Below are 25,260 nucleotides of genomic sequence, written 5' to 3'. Positions count from 1 at the left end.
CAGAATTTAGGCAATTTTTTAAGCAAAACGAAGTATTTAAGGGTTATCGATTTAAAGTCGATAACCAATAGAGATATTGATAGACCTTTCAACGAGTACCCTATCTTAATTTAAAAAAATACTTACAGGTTTCAGTTGAAAAAAAACAACCTTGATTCTCCTTGAAATAGTCAACAATCATGAAAAATATGGCTTGAACTTCGGCAGATTTTGAGTCCTCTATGTTTGAAACCTCACCCAAAATATCTTCCAAGATTTTTTGGTTGACTTTTGAACAAATTGAAGAGCCTCGTTGATTCCTCTTCCAAAGTTAAAATCAATTTTTCTTTGATATCAAAACCCATAAGTTCTTTAGCATGAGCCAAGAAACCATTCTCAGTCAACATAATTGTAAATTCTTCTAGGATTCCAAGAACAGACATTTCTGGCGCATTAATTACAAGCCTCTGTAAATTGTATGTTTCAAGAAATAGTTTCATTGATTCCTGGTCCAACTGGTTTTCCCGAAAAAGCCTCTTCAATTGAGTGCCTTTCTCTTTCATTTTTACATGCTGCCATTCTCAGTCAACAAAAATGGAAATTCTTCTAGGATTCCAAGAACAGACATTTCTGGCGCATTAATTAAAAGCCTCTGTAAATCGTATGTTTCAAGAAATAGTTTCATTGTGTCCTGGTCCAACTGGTTTTCCCGAAAAAAGCCTCTTCAATTGAGTGCCTTTCTCTTTCATTTCTACATGCTGCCTTGGTGAAACAGATAGCATAAAATTAACACAGCCGTAACTGTCCTGACAAAGAACGATATCCGGCTTTTGTTTCTGGTTATAACTGATGTGTTTTCAACATTTTCCATGTCTTGACTATTAACAGCTGGGTCATCTTCATTTTCCTGGTTCAATGTTTTTTGTCTTCTTGGCAGGTTTACGGATTCGAATGGGTTTGTTTCTTAATACATTATCTACTTTGGCTACCAACTGATTTTAAATCGACGAGTAGCCATTACCAATTATATCCGTTCCAGCCTTATCTTGCAAGCTATTTGGATATTCCAAAACAAGTTTTCGGGCCACAACTTCCATATCCGCTTTTCTTGAAAGCATCTGATGCCACAAGGCGAACAAGTTCAATCCTTAGCGTCCCGTTGCCGGCTGGCGATTGCGACCCGGTCGGCGTGGCGACTAGGAGGCCTCTACTGGTAGGCGATTGACGTCCGGTCAACGTGGCGACTAGGGAGCCGCTACTGGTAGGCGATTGACGTCCGGTCAACGTGGCGACTAGGGAGCCGCTACTGGTATGCGATTGACGTCCGGTCAACGTGGCGACTAGGGAGCCGCTACTGATAGGCGATTGACGTCCGGTCAACGTGGCGACTAGGGAGCCGCTACTGATAGGCGATTGACGTCCGGTCAACGTGGCGACTAGGGGGCCGCTACTGGTAGGCGATTGACGTCCGGTCAACGTGGCGACTAGGGGGCCGCTACTGGTAGGCGATTGACGTCCGGTCAACGGGGTCTGCGTCCCGTTGGCGGCTAGCGTTTGCGACCCGGTCAGCGTGGTGACTGGGGTGCTGTTCGTCGAGGAGTTCGCGGTGAGGCTAGCGGTGGCTACTATAGTGGTAGCGGCTTGATCGTGGTCCTCAAGAGCGTGTCGTCCTCGTGATAGGGTTATAACGAGATCGTCGATATAATCCTGCGATGTTTGTTGTTCCTTTTCCATCTCAAGCGCGGTGGTAAAAAAGGGTTCCACTGCCTCATTCATTTTAATGAGATTAAGTTCTTTTGTCTTTAGGATAGCGAGGTATCCTTCGATAGCGGCGTAGTCGGGATTCGGTTTTCCTAACTCCATTTCTAAATTGTTCTTAGCGCAAGAAGCGGATAGCTTGGTGGCAGTACGTTTGGATTTTAAGCGCATAAAGTCATCCATTGTTTTAAAGTTTTACTCTCGAAATAAGTTAAAGTTCGGTTCAGGAAAGCGTAATTTAAGCGATTACAGCGTAGTTATTTTCAAGTTGAAAAGTTTTTACTCACGAAAGCGTATTTTCAGCGATTAAAGCGGAGTGGCGAACGCGTTAAATTAAAGTACCTCATGGTTTCCAATTTGGTTGGGGATAGAAATAAATATCATTGGATTTATTCCTTTAATTATTAACAAAAAAATATTTTAACATCAGAAAGAGCACTTACCTCTTTTTGTTTGAACAGTAAAAATTACAGCTATTTTACTTCTTCTATCTTTGCCTGTTTTAGCAATGTTTAAAACCTAAACATATAATCCTGAAAACATGTTATCCAACTAGGCATATAATCGTGTAAACACGTCTTGTTACTAAGCATTATAATATAATAACATTACATATACCACCTTAAACATGTTTTAATACTAGATATGACGAGCGATCAACACATTTTGAACCTAAACATAAGGTGTTGCAAACCTAAACCCCATTCTCACTTAAACATGATAAAATATCTGTTGCATTGTCGTGTTTAGGCAAGAGTTTAGTTTCTAAACACTTTTTTCTGTGTAGCTATTTTACGATCTACCTGATGTCATTTTCAACATTATTTGATGATTTTTGTTCCTTTTCTGGAATTACTTTAATTTTTGATCTATCTCCTGGTAGGCCATCCTTGAAATCCCAATCAGGCCAGTCGTCCCAGGCTGTGTTAAACACTTGCACTGTGTCAATTTTTGTTTGGAAAACAATTTCTATCTCTCTACAGATTTCTGTTTCCACAGCACTGGCTAAAACCTTAATACACTTCTTTTTTTGCTCACACGTAATGTGATAGCTTCTCTCCATTCTAGATTATGTTTTCTTAAAGAAAATAAAAATTGTTTGAAGCTCCATAAAGAATTTAAGACAAATGACAAGTTAAATATAATTAAAAATTAATTAGATTATGTTTTTAAGCTTTTATATTTTCTTAAAGAAAAATGAATGTTTATATACATAAGACAAATGGAGTTTTTAAAGTTTCTTTTAAACGTGTCTGATTTTAACTATCGACATTGCAAATTCTGTGACTGAATATACTAACATTGCTAGATTCATTTTTATACATTTCCAACGCGCAATTATCAATCTCCTGCCCTGGCTCTATAACCAGCCACTCGTTCAACTCTTGAACCTCATAACAATTATTATGTTTTAAATATATCTGGAAACTTAAAAGGCCACCACACACGTGCCATCTTCCGAACACTTCAATCAGATAATATATTTTTAAGAAAATGGGTAAATCGCTTTTATTCACCCTTACAAAAATCTTCTGTAGAACTCTTTAGAAAATTCCTTGGGAAATTTCTTTAGAAATCCTTATGGGGTTCTTTGAGAAATTGGGGATTATTGGCCTCTTCTTCTTTGGAAAATGCTTTGGAAATATCTTTGTAATTTTCTTGGGAAATAACTTTGTAATTTTCTTGGGAAATAACTTTGGGATTTTCTTGCGTAATAACTTTGCAATTTTCTTGCGTAATAACTTTGGAATTTTCTTGGGAAATATAGGGAAGATTAAGGGGTAAATTAATTTAGCCCTCTAGAAACGAGGATAGTTCTCACATGCAGAACCATATCCCAATACAGGGAGTGCAGTTAATTATAGCGCGGGCACTTCTCGCATGCAGTGCGAAACTGCTTTTAAAGTCAGACATTTGATCGACTTAAAACTAACCGATAACGGCTGAAAGTTTTAACCTTGTGCAAATGTATGGGGTACTAAGTGGGTTTTGGAGGCTTCAATGACCAAGCAGTAGATACAGATGTTGTTGTTAAGTTTAATAATGTATTTTCACTGAGAGTTTTTGAGAACCAGAAACGCGTTTAACCTAATTTTACCTACAATTGTTTTTAAAAAAATATTTATTTGGGACTCTAATTATGCTCGAAATAAAGATACAACATGTCACCAATGAATTAATTTTAGGTTAGTTTTACTTTTCAAAAGCGATAATTTCGACTGCCAGCTTATACTCCCTGTAAATCTAAACATAACGATTTTAATTACGCGTATTTTACTTTTAATTAAATTTATCCTTTGCATAAACACCTCACGGATTATTGAAGGCAAAAAACAAAAATAGGTAAATATGATAAACCATTTCAGCACTTGCTGAGACTTAGCTACGGGACAAGCCTTCGTGAAACGTTTTTAATTTTTTAGCCATCAAGTCAATGTCTAAGCAAGAAAACTTTAGCTAAACAATTTGGGTAAAAATATTTTGAGATAATTATATGTAAAGTATAATTGCAAATATATCTGGCCCTTTGAAATTCATCTCTAGAATTCTTAACGTATTTCATAGGAAAATAAACCCCAGACTTTCTTTGGAAATTTATCTCAAGAGTTCCTTAATAATTTCCTTTGAAAAATATTCCATAGACGTTCTTTGGAAATTGATCTCAAGAATTCTTTAGGAAATTCCAAGGAAGTCTTTGGAAATCGTTTCATCCACCCAACCCATTGCTTGAAAGATTATCTGCAGATATTGTAGCTAATGCCCCCTTTAGAATCTGGTTACGGACTGAAATTCCTGATAATTGCAGAACTTCGAGATCATCCAGAAGGGGTTTTAGAACCTTTTCTTATCCATATTGCTTAAGATCAGGATACCTTACAACAAGAGCCAAATTGATGCTACTTAATTTAATTCTAAAAACCTGACTTATATTTCCAACAACAAAATATATTAAGGAAATTTTATGTTTGCCCCTCTTAGCTCCCAGGGGATTGTTTAGTTCAACCTCATCTAAGTGAAAATGCAAACGTAGAGCAGAGCTATCTTTGCCAAAAATGGGGTGATTTTTACAAATTGAACCATCATCGTAGTCTCTCAAATATTTGCTAGGAAGTTTTGGTTTGGTTATTTCAGTCCAAATATTGTAACGCCTGGTCATTTTCCATGCTCGATGGCTTCTCTCTTGTTTTGGAGATTTTCCATGATTCTTTAAAACCCACACCTATGGAGCAAGGGGCTAACTAGAGCTTTTGAATAGAGAAGGAAAGAAACTGATTGTTATCGGCTTATCGTCAACACGGAGCAAAGGACTTTACCTTGTAAGCCCTTTCTACCCTTTTTTGTATATTTCTTTAGATTTGGTTTGGCTCTCCTTCGAGAGGGTCGCAATAAAGTGTACTATTTTTAAACTTGCCCCAACCGGCTTTATTATTATTAAAACTTAGTCAAAATTAAGTTAAAATTTTGTAGCTCGTTAATTAGCCTGTGGGCTCAATAACACTATCGACCGCTACAAATTTGGTGGAGGCGCCGGCCTGCATTTTATTCAATAATTCTGATCTCTTGATCCTCAACGTGGTACACGCCAAATTTCACCCTTTCTCCTGGCCGTGACTTTTCGTCACTTGGACTCCACCAACCTGCCGTTTTTCCTGTCTCGTTTTTCCGTTGAAAACTACGGGATTCAACGTCTTTTCCGGGGCCCGGTACTTTGGCTGTTCTGGATATTTATCGGACTGCGGGACGACATCTAAGGACCCGTTCTTGTCCTTTTTCAACGGGGGATTTCACCGTTCGACCTGCGGGACAACGGTTCTAAACTTTCACGTCACACGGACTGCGGGGACGTCGGCGATTATCGAACTTTTTACGTGCCGAACTTTGTGTACGCCTTAACAATAGACATTGTACTCTTCTGGACTACATCTTGTGTCTTCGATTCACACTCACGTCAACCTTAAAGCTCATCTCATCATTCAGGTCACGTTCAATTTTGGTTCCCAATTTTTTTATTATTATTATTATTGTATTTCGCCGTTCGAGACTTAGTTATTGTATACTTTGTTAACATTCTCGTTTATGGCTAAGTCAAACAACGCTCTTATTCGCCAATATAACAAGCGAAATCGTCCCATTCCCGATCCTTTATTGAACGCGGACGGTCATAATTCCGACGAAGATACTGACTCGTTTCTCGACAGTGATTTGGATATCAAAAATTCTGAACCCATGTCGTCCGAGGCTTCGCAAGTATCTTCTCCGGTCTCACAGTCGTTGGTGGCTGCGAATTCCGGAGCTAGCATCACAATTGTCACGACAATGAGCTCTGGCGTAACGCCGAGTACGCCAAATTCCGCCGATATTGCCCAGATACAACAAATGTTGTCTAGCTTTATCCTAGCCCAAACTCAAGCTCAAACGCAATTCTTAGCAGCCCTAACTTTACACACGCCACCCTCGACCACAGGAGGTTTATCTAGTACTCCTCAAAATGTTATATCAAATAATCAGTTCTATCGCTTCGATTACGTCTAACATCGGGCTAGGTCCAGCCGTAACGGCTTCGGTCAGACAAGTGGGGTTTTTAAACACACATTTCTAATTTCATGTATATTATAATTTTATAGTATAAATATTGATTATTATAATGAAATTTAAGTAATCAATCCTATTTCTAGCTTAACACTTAAGTTTTGAGCTAATTTCAGGTTTACAAGTGGGGACCTAAACCGTCTTCCTACCTTATATTTGGGGTATTAGTGTATAAATTATTAGATTTTGAATTAGTGTCAAAGCCTATAAGGTTCCATCAAGTGTTTCAAGATCTCTTTTATCACTGGAAAAATATACAAGTAGGACCTTCACTGTCATTTCAACAGATAAAAGGGGTCTTTTAAACAAACATATTCAAATTTCATGTATATTATGATTTTAAAGTTAAAAAATATTGATTATCAAAATGAAATTTAAGTAATCAGTCCTATTTCTAGCTTAACACTTAAGTTTTGAGCTAATTTCAGGGTAACAAGTGGGGACCTAAACCGTCTTCCTACCTGTTATCTGGGGACATTTGAGTATAATTAATTAGATTTTGAATGAGTGTCAAAGCCTATATGGTTCCATCAAGTATTTCAAGATCTCTTTTAACACTAGAAAAATTTACAATTGAGGACGTTCACTGTCATTTCAACAGGCAAGTGGAGTCTTTTAAACACACACTTTCTAATTTCATGTATATTATATTTTTATGGTTAAAATATTGATTATGAGAATGAAACTTAAGTAATCAGTCCTATTTCTAGCTTAACACTTTAGTTTTGAGCTAATTTCAGGTTTACAAGTGGGGACCTAAACCGTCTTCCTGCCTTATATCTTGGGACATTTGTGTATAAGTTATTAGATTTTGAATTAGTCTCAAAGCCTATATGGTTCCATCAAGTGTTTCAAGATCTCATTTAACACTAGAAAAATTTACAAGTAGGACCTTCACTGTCATTTCAACAGATAAGTGGGGATTTTTAAACATACTGTAACCGTTCTGTCGAACCCCGGTCAGAATTACCCAGATTAGAATAAGTCAGACCCGACCCTAGTTTAAGTCTTTAAAAAGACACTATCAAAATTAAGACAAGGTAGCCTTTCATAATTACCAAAAAGTCCATGTTTATTATGTCGCAAAATTGAAGTCCAAAATAAAAGATACAACTTAGTTTAATAAATACCGGCTTAACGCCCCGCACAATCACTACTCGTCGAACTTCCCCTTTTAAGCATCGACCATGACTTTTTATACCGTTGGTAAAAAATATACCTATGCCCTCTTAGCTAAGACGGGCTGAACATATTCCCGGGAAGGAAGTTTTTTAAAGAAAGCTCTCCAACGTCACGTGAGGTGTAAGGAAGCCCTTACATTCTCCCACCCAAAAAAGAAAAAGTCATGGTAGAGCTTCTGGCTATTATTTTCGTTTCTTTTTCATCTTGGGGAAAGGATAGGCCGAGACGAAGTGGGTCGTTGCCTGACATCTATGGCATCGCTGGACTTCGTTGTCCGGGCGAAGAGAACTCCTATCGTTTAGCAGGGGATGTCGGCCTTCGCCCTTTTGGGCTTCGCTTAGTCCCGAATCCAATGAAATAGTGGGTCGACGTTGCGGGCAAAAATTTGCCGGATGGTCCAGGTGCATGCAGGGGTATTCATATCGTCTCCTGGGCTCTAACCTGAAGTTGGCACAGCCCAACCGTGAGGGAATTGGTATTGGTCCTTCCGGTTCACGGCTGGGACCACCCTGGATGGATTAAGCTCTACCCAATCCTGCAGATCGGGTGTTAGGATCAAGACGTCCTCCTCCCTTTGGGGTTCCATTTGACTCGCGGTTACTTTCTGCTCGGGGTTCACCTGACTTTCTTGGTCCTTAACCTCCGGCTCGAGGTTCACCTGGCTTGCTTGGTGCGTCACCTCAATGGCATGGGGAAAATAGGTTGGATCACAAAACAAAAAGGGTACGACAAAAAAGTCATGGGTGAAGGTTATAGGTCCTATTCGGAAGGATAACTCTACCTTTCCCCGCGTAAAAATATAATGTCCGTCACCTAAGATGTCAGTTCGCGATTCATCGGGAATATCCGGATCATCGATCCCTCGGACCCTACAGATATGTCTCCATTGGCCAATATGAATAAAAGTGGCTTGGGCCCCCGAATCTAAGTAAGTAAGGAAGGACCCATGCTCATATTCCACCGGGACAGCTATCTGTCGGGGCTCCGGGGCTGGAGTGGATATTCGGCCAAGGGTTAAGGAGGATTTCTTTACTGCGCGGAAGGCTTTGCCCCTTCTCCAGCCCCCGCGTTTCCTTTTCCCGAATGGGAAGTCGGGGGGATTTTTTCCGGACAATCTCGGGTTTGATGTCACCGTACCTTACAGAGATAACACCAATAACCTCCGGGGGGGGAGAAGCGGAAGGAGGCTGCGTATTCTTCGAGCCCCTCTGTCCCTTCCGGTCTTTAGCTGTGACCGGAGCCACAATCTTTTGGGGCCCCGAAACTATGGTCCCTTTACTGAGGGTGTTCCCTTTTGACTCTTCCTTCCGGGCAACCTGTTCCCTATCCCTGGGGATCCGTTTCACCACCCCCTCTAATTCATGACAATATTCGCAGAACTGTCTCATAGTGGGCAGCTCCTTAAGAAGTAGGTGGGCATAGATTTGAGGATCGACATTGCGTTTCATTATTTCAATTAGATCCTCCTCCCCATATGGGCTAGTTAGGGATTGGTTAAGTTGTATAATTGTGCTAATGTAAGTATCAACCGATTCACCGGAGAGTTGTTTACGTTGATTAATCTCCCTTTTGGTATTATGCTCCGTGGTACTAGTGAAGAAAGTACTCCGGAATTGCCTTTTCACTTCCGTCCACGTGAGCAAGGGAGTTAGATCTTTAAGCTGACGAAACCAGATGAGGGCCCTTTCCTGGAATACCAGGGGAATAAGTTCTAGGATATCACCATCCCCCATAGAATAATACGACACGTACTCCGTGAAGGACTGGAGGAATTCCGGGGCATTCTCCCCCTTCCTCCCACTAAAAACCAAATGGAGGGGCGGCTTTGGTCTATTTCCTCTAGCCTGGGTCACCGTAGGAGGTTGTGCATACTGGGGGGTAGTGCCTAAGGGGGCCGGATTATTCCGAAGTTCCCCCCTTACTTCAGACTTTAATTAACTTATATTCTCATTGAGGTGACGAACTCCTTGAAGTAATTTCTGAAGGATTTGAGTTAACCCTAACGTCTCAGAAGAAGGTTCTTCTCCCTCTCCTAGCCAATCTACGTCCTCCCCACCCCAGGGGCATTTATCCTCTCTTCACCACCTTCCGCCATTAGGCCACACGTTTGTCCTAATTACCGACTAGGGTCCTGGCAAGCTCGCCAAATTCTGTAACCGTTCTGTCGAACCCCGTTCAGAATTACCCAGATTAGAATAAGTCAGACCCGACCCTAGTTTAAGTCTTTAAAAAGACACGTATCTAAATTAAGACAAGGTAGCCTTTCATAATTACCAAAAAGTCCATGTTTATTATGTCGCAAAATTGAAGTCCAAAATAAAAGATACAACTTAGTTTAATAAATACCGGCTTAACGCCCCGCACAATCACTACTCGTCGAACTTCCCCTTTTAAGCATCGACCATGACTTTTTATACCGTTGGTTAAAAATATACGTATGCCCTCTTAGCTAAGACGGGCTGAGCATATTCCCGGGAAGGAAGTTTTTTAAAGAAAGCTCTCCAACGTCACGTGAGGTGTAAGGAAGCCCTTACAATACATTTTCAAATTTCATGTATATTATGATTTTATAGTTAAAATATTGATTATCAGAATGAAATTTAAGTAATCAGTCCTATTTATAGCTTAACACTTAAGTTTTGAGCTAATTTCAGGTTTACAAGTGGGGACCTAAACCGTCTTCCTACCTTATATCTGGGGGCATTTGTGTATAAATCATTAGATTCTAAATTAGTGTCAAAGCCTATATGGTTCCATCAAGTGTTTCAAGATCTCTTTTAACATTCGAAAAATATACAAGTGAGGTCCTTCACTGTCATTTCAACAGATAAGTGGGGTCTTTTAAACACACATTTTCAAATTTCATGTACATTAAATTTTATAGTTAAAATATTGATTATGAGAATAAAGATTTCATGTATATTATATTTTTATAGTCAAAATATTGATTATAAGAGAGAAACTTAAGTAATCAGTCCTATTTCTAGCTTAACACTTAAGATTTGAGCTAATTTCAGGTTTATTATGATTTTATAGTTAAAATATTGATTATCAGTATGAAATTTAAGTAATCAGTCCTATTTCTAGCTTAACACTTAAGATTTGAGCTAATTTCAGGTTTACAAGTGGGGACCTAAACCGTCTTCCTACCTTATATCTGGGGACATTTGTGTATAAATTTTTAGATTTTGAATTAGTGTCAAAGCCTATATGGTTTCATAAAGTATTTCTAGATCATTTTTCATCATCGAAAAATTCACAAGTGGGAACCATCACTGTCATTTCAACAGACAAGTGGGGTCTTTTAAACACCCATTTTCTAATTTCATGTATATTATAATTTTATAGTAGAAATATTGATTATTATATTGAAATTTAGGTAATCGGACCTATTTAAGGCTTAAAACTTAAGTTTTGAGCTAATTTCAGGTTTACAAGAGGGGACCTTCACTGTCATTTCAACAGATAAGTGGGGTCTTTGAAACACACATTTTCTAATTTCATGTATATTATGATTTTATAGTTAAAATATTGATTATCAGTATGAAATTTAAGTAATCAGTCCTATTTCTAGCTTAACACTTAAGATTTGAGCTAATTTCAGGTTTATTATGATTTTATAGTTAAAATATTGATTATCAGTATGAAATTTAAGTAATCAGTCCTATTTCTAGCTTAACACTTAAGATTTGAGCTAATTTCAGGTTTACAAGTGGGGACCTAAACCGTCTTCCTACCTTATATCTGGGGACATTTTGTGATTACACACTTTCAAGATCCACGCAGTGACTTCATTGACAAGTGGGGTCTTTCACCTAGCGAGATCAATATCAGAATTTTCAAAGTAATTTGGAATTAAGGTCCCCATTTATGCGGTGAAAATATCGTGTGTTTTAAGGTCCCTACATATAAATGTCTTGGGTTCTTTTTCCACAGCGAGTGTTTAATTATATGCTTTACGGCGCTCAACAAATTTTTAAATCCTCTTCTTAATGAACTAAAGTTAATTGGGTCCTCAGATGTCAATCACTCCTTACCGGTCCCCAAGTGTCAATCGTGTGCCCGTAAGGGTGTGTAGGTGTGTCTGTTGTTACACCCATGTGACCGCGTTCGCAGTTTCCAAATCGGAGCAAATGTGTTCGCCATTTCCGAACTGCATTCGTTGTCACGGAAATGGCTCCTCTACTTGAGTTCTCACACCACCATCTTCTGCTCTTTGTCCATCCCACACGGACACCAGTCTGTACTTACTGGCTTCTAATCACCACTATCTTCTGGTCTTCCGTCTATTACACTTAGACAATAATCCGTCTCATTGGCTTCTAACTCCATTGCCTTCGTTGGTTTTAAGACATTCGCGGCGATCAGCTAGGGTTACGAGAAACGTCTAGCCTCCCTAGGGTGGGTTGTCAACCAAAGGTTTTCGCAATTGCGGTTGTTCTTGCTTTTAACTGTAGTTCAACACACTTATATACTACCTATTTGAGTAAGGCGAAGCAACCGGCGTATGCTTCATTTCAAACGCCAATATTAGTCAAGTATCAAGAATGTTTAATTGTTCTTTATCAAAACGATGTAACGCTCAATAAGGCGAACAACTAACGAAGAAAATATTTAATATTAATTATATTTATTTTAATATTTAAGATAATCTTGTCTCTCAACTCAAAATTTATACGGAAAGAGTTAAAAAGCAGTCTATGTTTTTGTCTGTGTGTGTCCGTCCATTGTTACACTAGTGAGTCGCGTTAGCAGTTAGCTTTGTGTTGATGTGTTAAGAAATCATACAGAACCTTAATATTCCCTTTTTCCATAATATAAAGTGAATATGTTGAAGTATTTTTCGTAATTACGATGGCTTTAGTAGTTTTGTAACTTGAAAACTCTGTTTCATTTTGATATTCCAAGGACATTTTTAATATTTGTATTTGAAATGGCTGTTTATATATTACTTAAGCTATACTACATCTGTATATAGAATAATCCTTGCTTTTATTTACATCAAGAAGAACGCTAAGGCTTACACTCTGTCGGTTTAATCAAGTATTATCCGTAATAGGCCTAGTGAACTAAAGAGTAAATAATTGAGGCCCAAGGTGCAGTAAACTATGGGTGTTGATTTTCGTGTCTGTATTGAAGAGACATTAACGGTTCAGAGTGAGCCGAAAGCTTAATACACGTTTAAATAATCAGGTGTAGATATTATAATAGAAGAAAAGATCATTGTGGCAATTAGACCAGTGAAAGGGCTAATGGTAAACGGGTATTAGCTACGGAGTTTTCATTCTTTTTATGGTGCGCAAGACTTTCAGTGCGTTTAATCACAAATCAGCTTTGGTGCTATTTAACCTCAACACGCATGTTGGCAAACTAAGAACATTTTTGAGGTGAGACAAGACGATAGTGTTTACACTGCAAACCAGTTGTGAATGTAGCTATGATTATATCGGGTAAACTGCTGAAGCGTAGAAAATTGGGCCTTTACAAACACATAAAGGTTATATCTCTCCAAAATTAAACACTTCATTTCCTGTTCTTTTCCCCATTGATTCCGTGTGTCAAAGATTTTTTCTTATTTGATGTAAAATGTCGTCTGCTTTACTGTATATTCGCAATGCTTGGAATACTGCTTCAATAATTCGTAAATCTTCAAAAAAAGAGAAATAATTCCATATCTAGGTAAATAAGTTTGTAGTAGTAGACCTCTTGACTCGGAGAGGTAAAATTTTGGTTTTTCCAACTTGTTATTATCTGTACTTTGTTTTGAATAGGTGATCACAGTTATTATCAAAAATGAAGGTTACCGAACTTCAACCTACGGGCGTCAAATTATATTACTAATAATTTTGATTATGGTATCAAAAGGAAGGAACATGAACATTAATAGTCAAACCCACATCGAATGGCGGCTTGTTTGAAAGAAAAAAATCAGATGTGGGATTCGCTGCAGTAGGCAATTATCAATTATATTAAATAAATGCTTACCTTAAAATGATTTCACTTGGTCTTTAAAAGATGCAAATTATATCAGCAGCGAAAAAAGAAGTTTACCAAACTTTGGTCTAGTGGCGTCGATTCGCCAAAACATAAAATCGTGTTGGTTCCATCCAACGGTTAGCGAACGTTTTAGGCCTAATCCTTCCAGCGTCCGAAGAAGGGTAACACGCGACACGCCTATTTTATTCCTACTTTATTTAGACTTCGGTGAGATATTACAGTCTCTGGCTTTGAAGTTGAATTTTTTGGGTACTATTCGCAACAAGTTGGAAAACCAAAATAACCTCTCCGAATCGAGACGAGAGGCTATTTACCAAATTAAGGTTTTTCTTGAATAATTAAATAAATATAATTGATATTTATTATATTAATCGTCAGAAATCTACCTTAATTCTAGTTAAGTTGGTTTAAGAAAGGTCATTACTAAAATATTTTTAAACATAGCTATGGATAACGTTTGAATTCTAGCGAACACCTTTTTCCCAATTTTTGTAAACTTAGCGTATATAAGGGGTTTGAATCACTGTAAATGATAAAACAAAAGCCTGAATTTCTTGAACCATTGGTAGAAGCCCTACCATTGTGACGCTAGACGTTTCTCGTAACCTTACCCCTAACCATAATAATGGTGTAGAAGCCAATATTGATTTCTGTGAACTGCGAACGCTTTACAGATATTGCGAATACGTTTGCTCTGATTTGTCAACTACGAACGCATTCACAGATAGACTGACAGACAAATACACAGATACGTCCAGTGTAATACCGCTCCGTGACGTCATCGTCACTCGGGGAGGTAAAAATAGGCTTTTATGCCATAAATATACTATTTTACTCGGTAGGTAGTTTTTTAAGAGTTTCTTCTTAAATAACTATATATATATATATATATATATATATATATATATATATATATATATATATATATATATATGGCCAACATAATAATGATACGTCTGGCAACTTTCGCTCTTTGTATTAGCCGCAACGTATTATAATAACTAAATTATAGTTTTGCCACAAATTATTAAAAAGTAAAAAACAATACAAATTTCATTATCAAATTTTCACACACTAGCCCTTTACCAACTAGTCAAGACATAATTTAATTGCTTAAAATTTTCTCATTTTAGGTGGTACAATAATATAATAGAGTAATTTTTCGTCACCCTTTCTATGACTCTATAAGGGCTTATGGGAAGTTACAATGGTTGATACTACTACCCTGTTGAATACGACAGCGCATTATTTTATCATTCGGTAGTTTTGATCTAGCTAGGCCCGTGTCTATTGCGAGGTGAGAAAATGTTTTTAACTAATTTAGTTCGCCGTGTTTTCTCGCTTGGTGGCGCTTTTAGTACCGTAAAATAAAAATAAGGTCAGCCTCGTGACCCCATCGGCTGCTACAATATTAGAGCAAGGTTTAGACGTAGAGCAGTCGCGGATGGTAAGTAAATGTTTTAGAAAATTTCCGAAGACCTTTATTAAACAATCATGCCAAAGAAGTAAATGATAGAAAACCAAAGATTCAAAAACTGAAAGGTTATGAAGGTGTAAAAACATTCCTCTTATGGTATAATAAAACTGTGAATTAGCAACTTCAAGAAGTTTGGTTTTACTAAATAAATAACAATGTTAAAATCTCATAATTAATTTTGTTGTTCATAAAATCTAACCAAAAGATTCAACAAAGTGAATAGCCCCTAAAACCATTACGTTAATTTAAGGGTGAAATTTCTCTTTCATCAAATTTTTATGATTGGCTCCTAAAATATCAACGATAATTTAGGGAGGACCCCTGTCGCAACGGTAATAAACTCCCCATCTTGTACACATATAGGGTAGAAATATTTCCTCTATGAAACTGGGTATTTCCCCACATAAAAATCGACGGGCCTAGATAGATAGCGGAAGCTCCGCTTGGTCGATATGTATTGGATTTTATTTTGTAGGAAAAAAGTCTTCGCATTGAGCGATGATATATTTATAATTAATGTCAAAAACACGTTCAGAATGTTACTTTTAATCTAAATATAATTTAACGAATTTACTTCAGAATTAATTTTTTGCTTTGTAAACTTTTGACCTTTTAAAGTCACTTGAAAGATAGAGCATGCAGCTCCAAACCCGATCACGATCTATGCAAACTTAAATCACACTTCACGGGTTTTATGTCCTGGCCAAAATTGGTCAGAAGCGAGCAAATTTGGCGTGTTAATTTACGATCTGTGCAAAGTGGGTCAAAAGCGAATAAAGTTGGTATGCCATTTTGGGATCTGTGCAACTTAGGTCAAAAACGTGCAAACTTGGTATGCCATTTTGTGATCTGTGCAAATTTGGTAACAATCGTGCAAACTTGGCAAGGCATTTATTAATCCGCCCTTTGGTCGAAAATGTCCAAACTTGGATGAGTTCAGGTCGGTTTTTTCTAACAGTGTGGTCTCTTTAGAGAAGTTCTTCAAATATTTTTCAACAATAGGTTACTTGAAATTGAAATCTCATTCTCTTTCCTTGAGAAAATTTGTGTAACCGTCTAACATAACGATTTATATCGATTCCCCTGTTTCAAGGCAAGAAATACGGTGTTGAGATTTTGCGAATGAAATGAATTTTTTTTGCGTCTGAATGACCTCTGTCAAAAAATTCCCTTCCTTCAGTGCGGAAATTTAGTTTCGTTCGATACATTTAATGAATTTGCATTTTAAATGAACCGACAGTAAGATAAAATCGTTTAAATAATAATTTCTGTGCTTTTTCTATGTAATTTCTATCAATTAAGCAAGTAGGAGCTTTCAAACAATCTTGATGACAATTAGCAATGGCAGGATTTAAGGTCGTTATCCTGACGTTGTAACACGGTTTATTGGTTTTACTAATTAAGAAGATTTGGTGAAAGTTTTTATATTAGCAACATTATATTATCTACCATCCTTAAAGAGTTTCTTCATCACTCAGCGCACTGAAGTAAACTTCGAGATGGAAAGGTAAGAAATTTTCAACTTAAATGTTAAATGTCTAATATTGGTGAAGGAACTCCACTAAAAAGTGTTACTGTTAGTATTAGATTTTTTCTCACAAATTTATAGTTATTTAATATTTATAACTGATTATAGCTGTCTTCGTTCAAATAATACAATTATTATTCAATATTGCTAGTTTTTAAATAAAATTTTAAATGCTCTCAATTTATACAGTATTTTTTTAGAAGTAGTTTTCTGTCATAATATAATTGCTTAGTTTTAACACCTAAAGTATAGTTATTTCAGGAACTCATTACTACTATTGACAGAAATTAGACGCAAAACTGATCCTTGCACACTGGCGATAAAAGCGTCAGAGAGTAGGGGTGACGGTATAAACCCAAAATTTTTACCCCCTTCTTTTCCCCTTTAAGGGGGGTGGTAAAATTTTTGGGTTTATAACTTCACCCTTTGCATTGGGGGAGAGATAGGGGGAATTGATGACGTCACGTGATGGTGTTGTCGGAGGGGATAAGGGTTGAATTGATGACGTCACGTGATGGTGTTGTCGGAGGGGATAAGGGTTGAATTGATGACGTCACGTGATGGTGTTGGCGGGAAATTTGAATTTTTGCGCCACCTGGTGGTTGTTTTCTTAAAATACACATGAATATTTATTAAAATACTGGAATTTATGTAATACTACCTAAAAAACACCAATTTTACCATGCACAAGTGGCTTATTAGAAATTAATACTGAACTTCATACGAATAATACTAAAGTACACATGACCATCAACTAAAATACAAACATTGTTATGATGCAAAGTGAAACATACCCTTTTTTATGAAGCAAAAGTTGATTTGTATTTAACTATGATGCTTCCACAATTCTATTTCATCTCGAAAGTCACTGCCGTACCTGATTTAAATTTCTGGTGAATCATCTGTCCATTTGTAACAAGGGCACAAGTCCTTAATCCGGTATATAAACTCACCGCACAGAGTACAAAAGTTTCGCTCGTCAAGAAGATGTCTTCGCTCTTTATTTGTCGACATACGGATAAGGTTTTTAGATTGAACTAAAACACAACGTCTAAAGTCCGCACAGTCACGTGATGTGCAGAAATAAATTTATTGGCCGCAGTCAGGCTCGTCTTTTATAGTCCCATCACCATGAGGCAGTGTAGATGACCCGTACGTGGCATGGGGGCATACCCTAGTTTTTTGAGGTCTTCATGAACATTATCGGCCATACCGAAAGAGATGTGGACAGATGAATGAAATATACCGGAAAATTACTTATTATGCTAAAAAACGTACCGATCTTAACATTTCCGAGTAAAGTATACACGAATATGGCTAGACTGTCTTACATGTTTTCTATTTAGCACACATTTTAAGGGACATTTTTACCAAAACAAGAATTACATATTACGTAAGGTGCATCGGAGGAAACACGTGATTTCTTACTAGCCTAGTCACCAAACTTTCTCTCCGGAGTTCGAAAGTGAAATGACTCTCTATAGTTTACAAAATCCCCTTTTGGCCACCCAGGTGTGTGTTATATGACATTAAAGGGGAGGGGGGGGGTCGAACTTGACTCATAACAAAAGAATTTATCGCTTTTCATCTGTTTCTTAGATACAATGGAATTTATTTTGTTCTTTCTTTAATTGGACTACCCACAAGGTTTTATGACATTAAAAGGGGGGCGAGGGTAAACCTTTATCCCCATCTGTTTTTTAGTTATACGTAAACATGTCCAGGCGTGTCTTAATGGTTTGGGAGGGGGGGGGTCGAATCATTTTATTGTTATGAATAGACTTTGTATTTAGTGTGATTTATTGCTTTGTTAATTGGTGAAGGGGGTCAAAGATTTAATTGGTTCCAGGTGGTTGTCCCGAGGGCATTATCCGGACAAGTCTCAACAAGTCATGTTTTTGTAGCGTTCGCAGAAAGACAAAAGATCGTAAGGGCATAATAAAATAATTGTAAAAATAACTAACTCTGACACGCTGAAGGGTCCGTTACCTTTATGTGCGGGAGATTGCTACGCTCTCCCCATCCCCATTGTATGTTGTGAGTTGTTATGGAGTCAACTCAACGTCAAGCCTACTAAAATAATGCAGGTAAAATTAAATATGTCCAGTGCTGTTTTACGGTAGTCTAGTAACCTTTTCTTAATAGCAAGATGATGTTTTGTCTGAATTGTTTGAACACGCGAATCCTGACGATGGCAACCTACCAGAAGATTCCAAGGAAACGATGGAAACGCATGATTATTTGAAAGCTTGCAACCTATTATTTGAGAATGGCATGCTATCAAAATCTAAAGTTCAATCGCCAAGTGATCCAGTTATGAGAAATATCGAAGATGGATTGTATTACTTTAAACAGTGGTTGTTAGATCTAAGAGGCAAGTATTTAAAATGTACACTTGTGTTTTATAACACTACCTGTAGTACTTCCATACTGTGGGGATTTAGGGTTTATTTTGTTTATTTTGTGAAACTTGTAATTGTGTCTTATCGAACTTGTTGCTTGTGACTCAGCGAAAAAGTAGAGAAAGTAGAGAATCTAGGGAAAGTTTTTCAAAACCCAAAAGAAAGAGATTATCGCGGTGTGGGGTCTAGCCCCTCCCAGGTAAAAGGGTGAAAAACGAGAGAGATTTTGGAGGGAAAAAACTTCAGTGCATAAAGCGAAACCAGAGCGACAAGTTCGATCTCCATTTTTTCCATTAAACTATTTTTTTCTTGATTTCTAAATCCGAGTTTTTATTTAACTTAAGTCCAAACCAGAGCCTTAGTTAAAATAACCAAAGAGTTTATGAGTTATTTTATGGTGCCGAAACCCGGGAGAGTTAAATAGATAGAGAAAATTCGGTACTTAAGCGTAGAACATTTAGATAAGATTAGTTTAATCGGTCAACAGAGGTGAACAAAAATGGAAAGTTTAGAGCGATTAAAGAAGGTTCGTGCGTCAAAGCGATCGTCAGTGACCAAATACATAACGAAGATTAATATTGAACTTGCAAAGAGCGCACCAGATGTAAGAAGTTTACAAAAAGACTTAGCCCATCTTCGAAACAGAGAAGAAGAATTAAAAGAATTGGACAAAAATGTGTATGAACTGACGACTATAGAGGAATTAGACAACGAACTACAGAGTGTCCTAAAGTATGAAGACGAGATTAATGACTGCAGAGACCAAGCTGAGAATACCATCGAAGAACATATAGAATCATCAGCTTCTACCTTAATAACGGGTGCAAATGCGATCAATGCTACACCGACGGGATATAATACCCCTACAGGCACCGGAATCCTACAGCAAAGCGCCGGAAATCAACCACAGAGCACCGGAAATCAACCGCAGAGCACCGGAAATCAACCGCAGAGCACCGGAAATCCACCGCAGAGCACCGGAAACCAACAACAAAGCGCCGGAGGTCAACAGCAAAGCGCCGGAAGTCAACAAGGTGTCGTGATTCAAAATCAAGGACCTTCGAGCGGGACTAATAACGGAATCGCGATCGGGTATAATAGCGGACTCGCGTCGCGGTTAAAGCTTCCCAAAATAAATCTCGAAACATTTTATGGTGATCCAGGAAAATGGTTGAGCTTTTGGGATCTATATAAAATAACAATTCATGACAATGGATCGCTTTCAAAGGTAGATAAATTTACATATTTAAAGTCGTACATAAAGGGACTGGCAGCAAGTTCCGTGTCAGGTCTAGCCACAACTGGAGAAAATTATGATAAGGCAATAGAGCTCCTATTAGAGAAATTTAGGAGTGAAGAGAAGCTTATTAGCACCCACATGAACAATATATCCAGTTTGGCTCCAGTTACGCGTTCTAGCGACATATCAGCCTTGCGTACATTCTATGACCAATGTATCGTTGAAGTAAGGAGTTTGGAATCTTTAGGGTTAGCGGCAGATGGAGGATTTTTGCACCACACAATCACAAAGATGATTCCCTACGACCTAGCGTTAGAATACAGCAGAAAGCTTGACGGTTCAAACCAATTAGTAGTAGCTAATCTATTAGAATTCATCAGGATAGAGTTAGAGAGCAGAGAAAGGGCCCAGGCATTTATAAGGTCGAACGGAAGAGTCTTAGAGAGTAGCGAACAAAACAATTATAGAAATGCCTCCAAGGAGTATAGAAGCAAGGGATACGAAAAATATTCGTTTCAGCAGAGACCCAAGAAAACAACGTCCTTGGCTCTGTCAAATAGCGTAGAAGTAATTTGCCCATTTTGCGACGAAGCTCATAGCGCCACTGAGTGCAACGGAAAATCACTAGCCGAAAAAATAGAGGTTTTAAAGAGAAAGCGAAGGTGTTTCCGATGCCTAAGAGCGGATCACATGTCGAAATACTGCAAAGCAAAAGTACAATGCAATCATTGCCAAAGGCGACATCACACGGCGATATGCGAGGCAAGAGAGAAAGACGAGAGCGCCAAAAGGGGAGAGAGAGGGCAAAATACCTTAACAGAGGAAGCGGGAAGCCATAGTCTAGTACAGGGAGGAATGAGCGAACCCCCTAGCGGTAGCATTTTGCTACAAACGGCCACGGTCGTACTGAAGGGAAGAGAAAAACAAGAGGTCGCAAGATGCTTAATAGACGGAGGGAGCCAGCGTACATTTGTGAGAAGAGACCTTTCTGAGAAATTGAAGTTACCCACAGTAGGAGAAATAAAGCTCAATTATTTTCCTTTTGGCGCAAATAAGCCTACTTCCATTCTAACAAAGAGAGTACAATTAGAAGTAAAAAGCATACATGATAATCAGTCCATTATTATTGAAGCTATTGAGACACCGGATATCAGCGCAGCGAAGATACAAGTTCCAAGTAGAGACATTAAATTATATCTAGAAGAGAGACATCTCAAGTTAGCGGAAGATGTATCGGATATTTATCCACTTCAAACAGAAATTGGACTGCTAATTGGTTCTGATTACTATTGGAAGGTGTTTAGTAGCAAAGTAGAAAGGTTAAGCGACTCATTAGTCGCCATGGAGACGTTATTTGGCTGGGTGGTGCAGGGTCCGACCACAAGCTCCTGTCTACTCATGACGTCAGACGTAGAGAGAGAAGTAGAAACAAGCGCCACGAATTTAATCTTGGAATCAAGAGAAGAAAATAATATTGGAGAAAGTTTAAAGGCATTCTGGGATTTAGAGTCGTTAGGAATAATAGAGCCAAGCAAAGAGGAATTAAACGAGAGACACCAGGAAGCTATACAAACCTTCGAGCGAACGATCAAGATGGAAGAAGGACGGTACCAAGTACGACTTCCGTGGGCAGAAGACAAACCAAGTTTAGCAAATAATTATCGCATGGCTCAGAAAAGATTAGAAACTCTATCGAGAAGATTCCGCAGAGACGTTAACCTATTCGACAGCTATAAGAAGGTCATAGACGAATATGAAGAGAAGCATATCATAGAGAGAGTTCCCGACGATGAAGCAGAGGCTAAACCATTGTATTACATTCCGCACCAACCAGTAATTAAGCAAGAAAGACTCACGACTAAAGTTAGAGTCGTATTCGACGCGTCGTCGCACGAAAACAGAGAGGTGTCCTTGAATGAATGTTTGCTACCTGGTCCTAACCTCAATCCAGACCTCTACGAAGTTTTACTTCGATTTCGAATGAAAAGAGTGGCAATAACGGCAGATATTGAACAAGCGTTTCTGCAGATTACTATAGCTCCAGAAGACCGAAACGCGACGAGGTTTCTCTGGAATCCCGACCCTTTAAACCAGCAATCCAGCGCTCAAACTATAACGTACAGAATGACGAGAGTTTTGTTCGGGGTTACATCAAGTCCTTACCACCTAGCGGCCACAATCAAGTTCCACGTAAAACATTACGAAAATAAATACCCAGAAACGTGTCAACTTCTCAATAGCGACTTGTACGTTGACGATTTAATTACTACCGTGGACGATCATTTGGAGGCATACCAGAGAGCTAAAGAAGCTAGAGAAATCTTCGCAGAAGCAAAAATGAGATTACGAAAGTGGAGAACCAATTCTGAAGAGTTGAGACAAAGGTTCGAAGAAGAGAATTGGGAAAATCACTCCAAAACAGAGAGTAACGCCTTAATCACTAGTGCTGGACAGCAGCAAAAGGTACAAGGCATGAGTTGGAACCACCTAGAAGATACTTTCACCTTCGACGTGAACTCCTTAATCAAAGATATGTCACAATTCAATGACACAAAGAGATGCGTATTGCAATCATCAGCGAGGATTTTTGACCCTCTCGGATTGATTACGCCCTTTTCAATCAGAGTAAAAATACTCTTTCAGCAATAATGGGCATCAGGAGTAGGCTGGGACTCGCCGTTACCCAAGGAAATAGCCAAGGACTGGAAGAATTGGAAATCAGAAATACCAGATCTAAGACTAATCTCATTTCCACGTCATTGTCTCCTGAATATGACAGACGCCGACCTGGAGGAAATGGAGCTGCATTGCTTTTGCGATGCTAGTGAAGCGGCCTACGGAGCGGTCGTATATGCAAGAGCTACGGCAAGAGACGGAACTGTAAAGACGTGTTTAATTACGTCGAAATCTAGAGTAGCTCCCTTGAAGTCAATCACCCTTCCCAGGTTAGAGTTAATGGGAGCCTTAATTGAGGCAAGATTGACAAATAGAGTAAACGAAGTATTCAAGGCGTCCAAAGACAAGATTCACTTATGGTCAGATTCCACAATCGTAATTCATTGGATACATGGCTTATCCCGAAAATGGGTACCATTCGTCGCGAATAGAGTACGAGAAATTCACGATACAACAGAGCCTAAGGCATGGCTGCACTGCGCGGGGAAGGACAACCCTGCAGACCTGCTAACCAGAGGAATGAAGCTGACAGAGTTAAAAGACAAGGTAATTTGGTGGAAAGGACCAACATGGCTTGAAAGAAACCGCGAAGAGTGGCCTATCCGAATTGCGAAGGAATTAACAGATACAGAAAAGGTAGAATTAGATCTAGATCAAGAAACTAGAAAGAGTTACCAAGAAAGCGCGTTGACAGCGGTAAATATTTCAAATGAAGAGTCAATACTATCATTGGAAAATTACAGCGTTCTGAAAACACCAGTTCGTATATTAACATGGATGAGAAGATTTATTAGCAACTCAAGGAAAAACGCCATTAAGAGAGTAGAACCCTTATCAGCGAAAGAAATACAAGAATCGAAAAACTATTTCTTAAGGAAAATGCAAGAAGAGGTTTTTTACAAGGAAATTAAAGACCTGCGAGAAAAGAGAGAGATTGGCTACCCATCCGAAATTAAAAACCTCAATCCAATTTTAGACGAAGCCGGTCTATTGAGAGTCGGCGGACGCCTGCAAAGATCATCTGACCTGGAGTATAACGAGAAACATCCAATTATCTTGCCAAAGAAACACCATTTAACAGATTTGATAATTGATGAAGCACACACCAGAGTTTACCATCAAGGTCTAGCTAACACATTGGCTCAAGTTAGAGAAAATTATTGGGTATTGCAAGGAAGACAACAAATTAAACAACGAGTCTCTCGTTGCTTAACATGCCGTATTTGGAAGGCACAGCCGTTAGATGAGCAGACCGCCCCTTTGCCTAGAGATAGGATTTCGCAATCAGCTAGTTTTGAGGTTACTGGGGTAGATTTCGCAGGCCCCTTGTATATTAAGAGAAACCCTAACGAAAACGCAACCACCAAGGCTTATATCTGTTTATTTACCTGTGGTCTAACAAGGGCTATACATTTAGAGCTAGTTATGGAAATGTCCACCGAGACATTTATGTTAGCGTTAAGAAGGTTTATTTCACGCAGAGGAATAATTAAGACTATGTATTCGGATAACGCTTTAAGTTTCAAGAAAGCAAACAGAGAACTAATCGCGATTGGAAAAACATAAGTAAAAAAGAAGTATACGAGTTTTTCGGACAAAACGGTATAGAGTGGAAGTTTATCGCGGAGAGGTCCCCCTGGTGGGGTGGCTTCTATGAGAGGCAAGTTAAAACAGTGAAAATTGCGCTGAAAAAGACACTCGGAAAAGCGTTGCTAAACTTCGACGAGTTACAAACAGTCCTCGCGGAAATTGAAGCGGTTATAAATTCGAGACCGCTAACCTATCAATATAGCGAAACAGGAGAGCCAGTCGGGTTGACCCCAGCCCATTTCCTGACTGGACGTCGGCTGACGTCACTGCCACCCGATTCGAAGTTGGATCCCACTTCTAGCCTTAAAAGAATCGACGCAGTGAAGAGATTCAAATATCAGGAGAATCTTCTAAACAAGTTTTGGAGGAAGTGGAAGCAAGATTACCTCCTGCAACTAACGTCAGCTCATAAGCTGGATCTTTGGATCTTCATAAGGAGGGTTCAATAAAACCTGGCAACATCCTCTTGGTTAGCGATACCAACCTCCCCCGACAACAATGGAAGATGGCCATTGTAGAAGAAGTGTTTGTGGGGCGGGATGCTAGAGTGCGCTCGTGTGCGCTTAGATTGCCTAATCGAAATATAATTCGAAGGGCAATTAATTTGCTTTACCCACTTGAACTAAACTGAAAATTAAACCCGAACTGAGATGAACTATTCATAGTTCATGGGGGGAATTTGTGGGGATTTAGGGTTTATTTTGTTTATTTTGTGAAACTTGTAATTGTGTCTTATCGAACTTGTTGCTTGTGACTCAGCGAAAAAGTAGAGAAAGTAGAGAATCTAGGGAAAGTTTTTCAAAACCCAAAAGAAAGAGATTATCGCGGTGTGGGGTCTAGC

General features: G+C 38.6%; 2 protein-coding genes across 2 annotated transcripts; both read left to right on the top strand.

The window, feature by feature from the left end:
• Positions 1–19,412: 19,412 nt before the first annotated feature.
• LOC149714177 (uncharacterized) lies at positions 19,413–22,802 on the top strand. Its single transcript, XM_089844704.1, has one exon. It carries the CDS (start codon positions 19,413–19,415, stop codon positions 22,800–22,802), a length of 3,390 nt encoding a protein of 1,129 aa, XP_089700830.1.
• A 123-nt stretch (positions 22,803–22,925) lies between these two features.
• On the top strand, positions 22,926–24,395 carry LOC149714176 (uncharacterized). The gene has a single exon (XM_089844696.1). The coding sequence runs from the start codon at positions 22,926–22,928 to the stop codon at positions 24,393–24,395; it is 1,470 nt and encodes a 489-aa protein (XP_089700822.1).
• The last annotated feature ends 865 nt before the right edge of the window (positions 24,396–25,260 follow it).

This window comes from Phalangium opilio, unplaced genomic scaffold (genome assembly GCF_054372755.1).
Source record: "Phalangium opilio isolate 3A_F unplaced genomic scaffold, DU_Popi_V2 ptg000009l_1, whole genome shotgun sequence".
Lineage (NCBI taxonomy): Eukaryota > Metazoa > Arthropoda > Arachnida > Opiliones > Phalangiidae > Phalangium > Phalangium opilio.
Note: the sequence above shows the minus strand (reverse complement) of the source record. Positions and strands in the feature narration are given on the sequence as shown.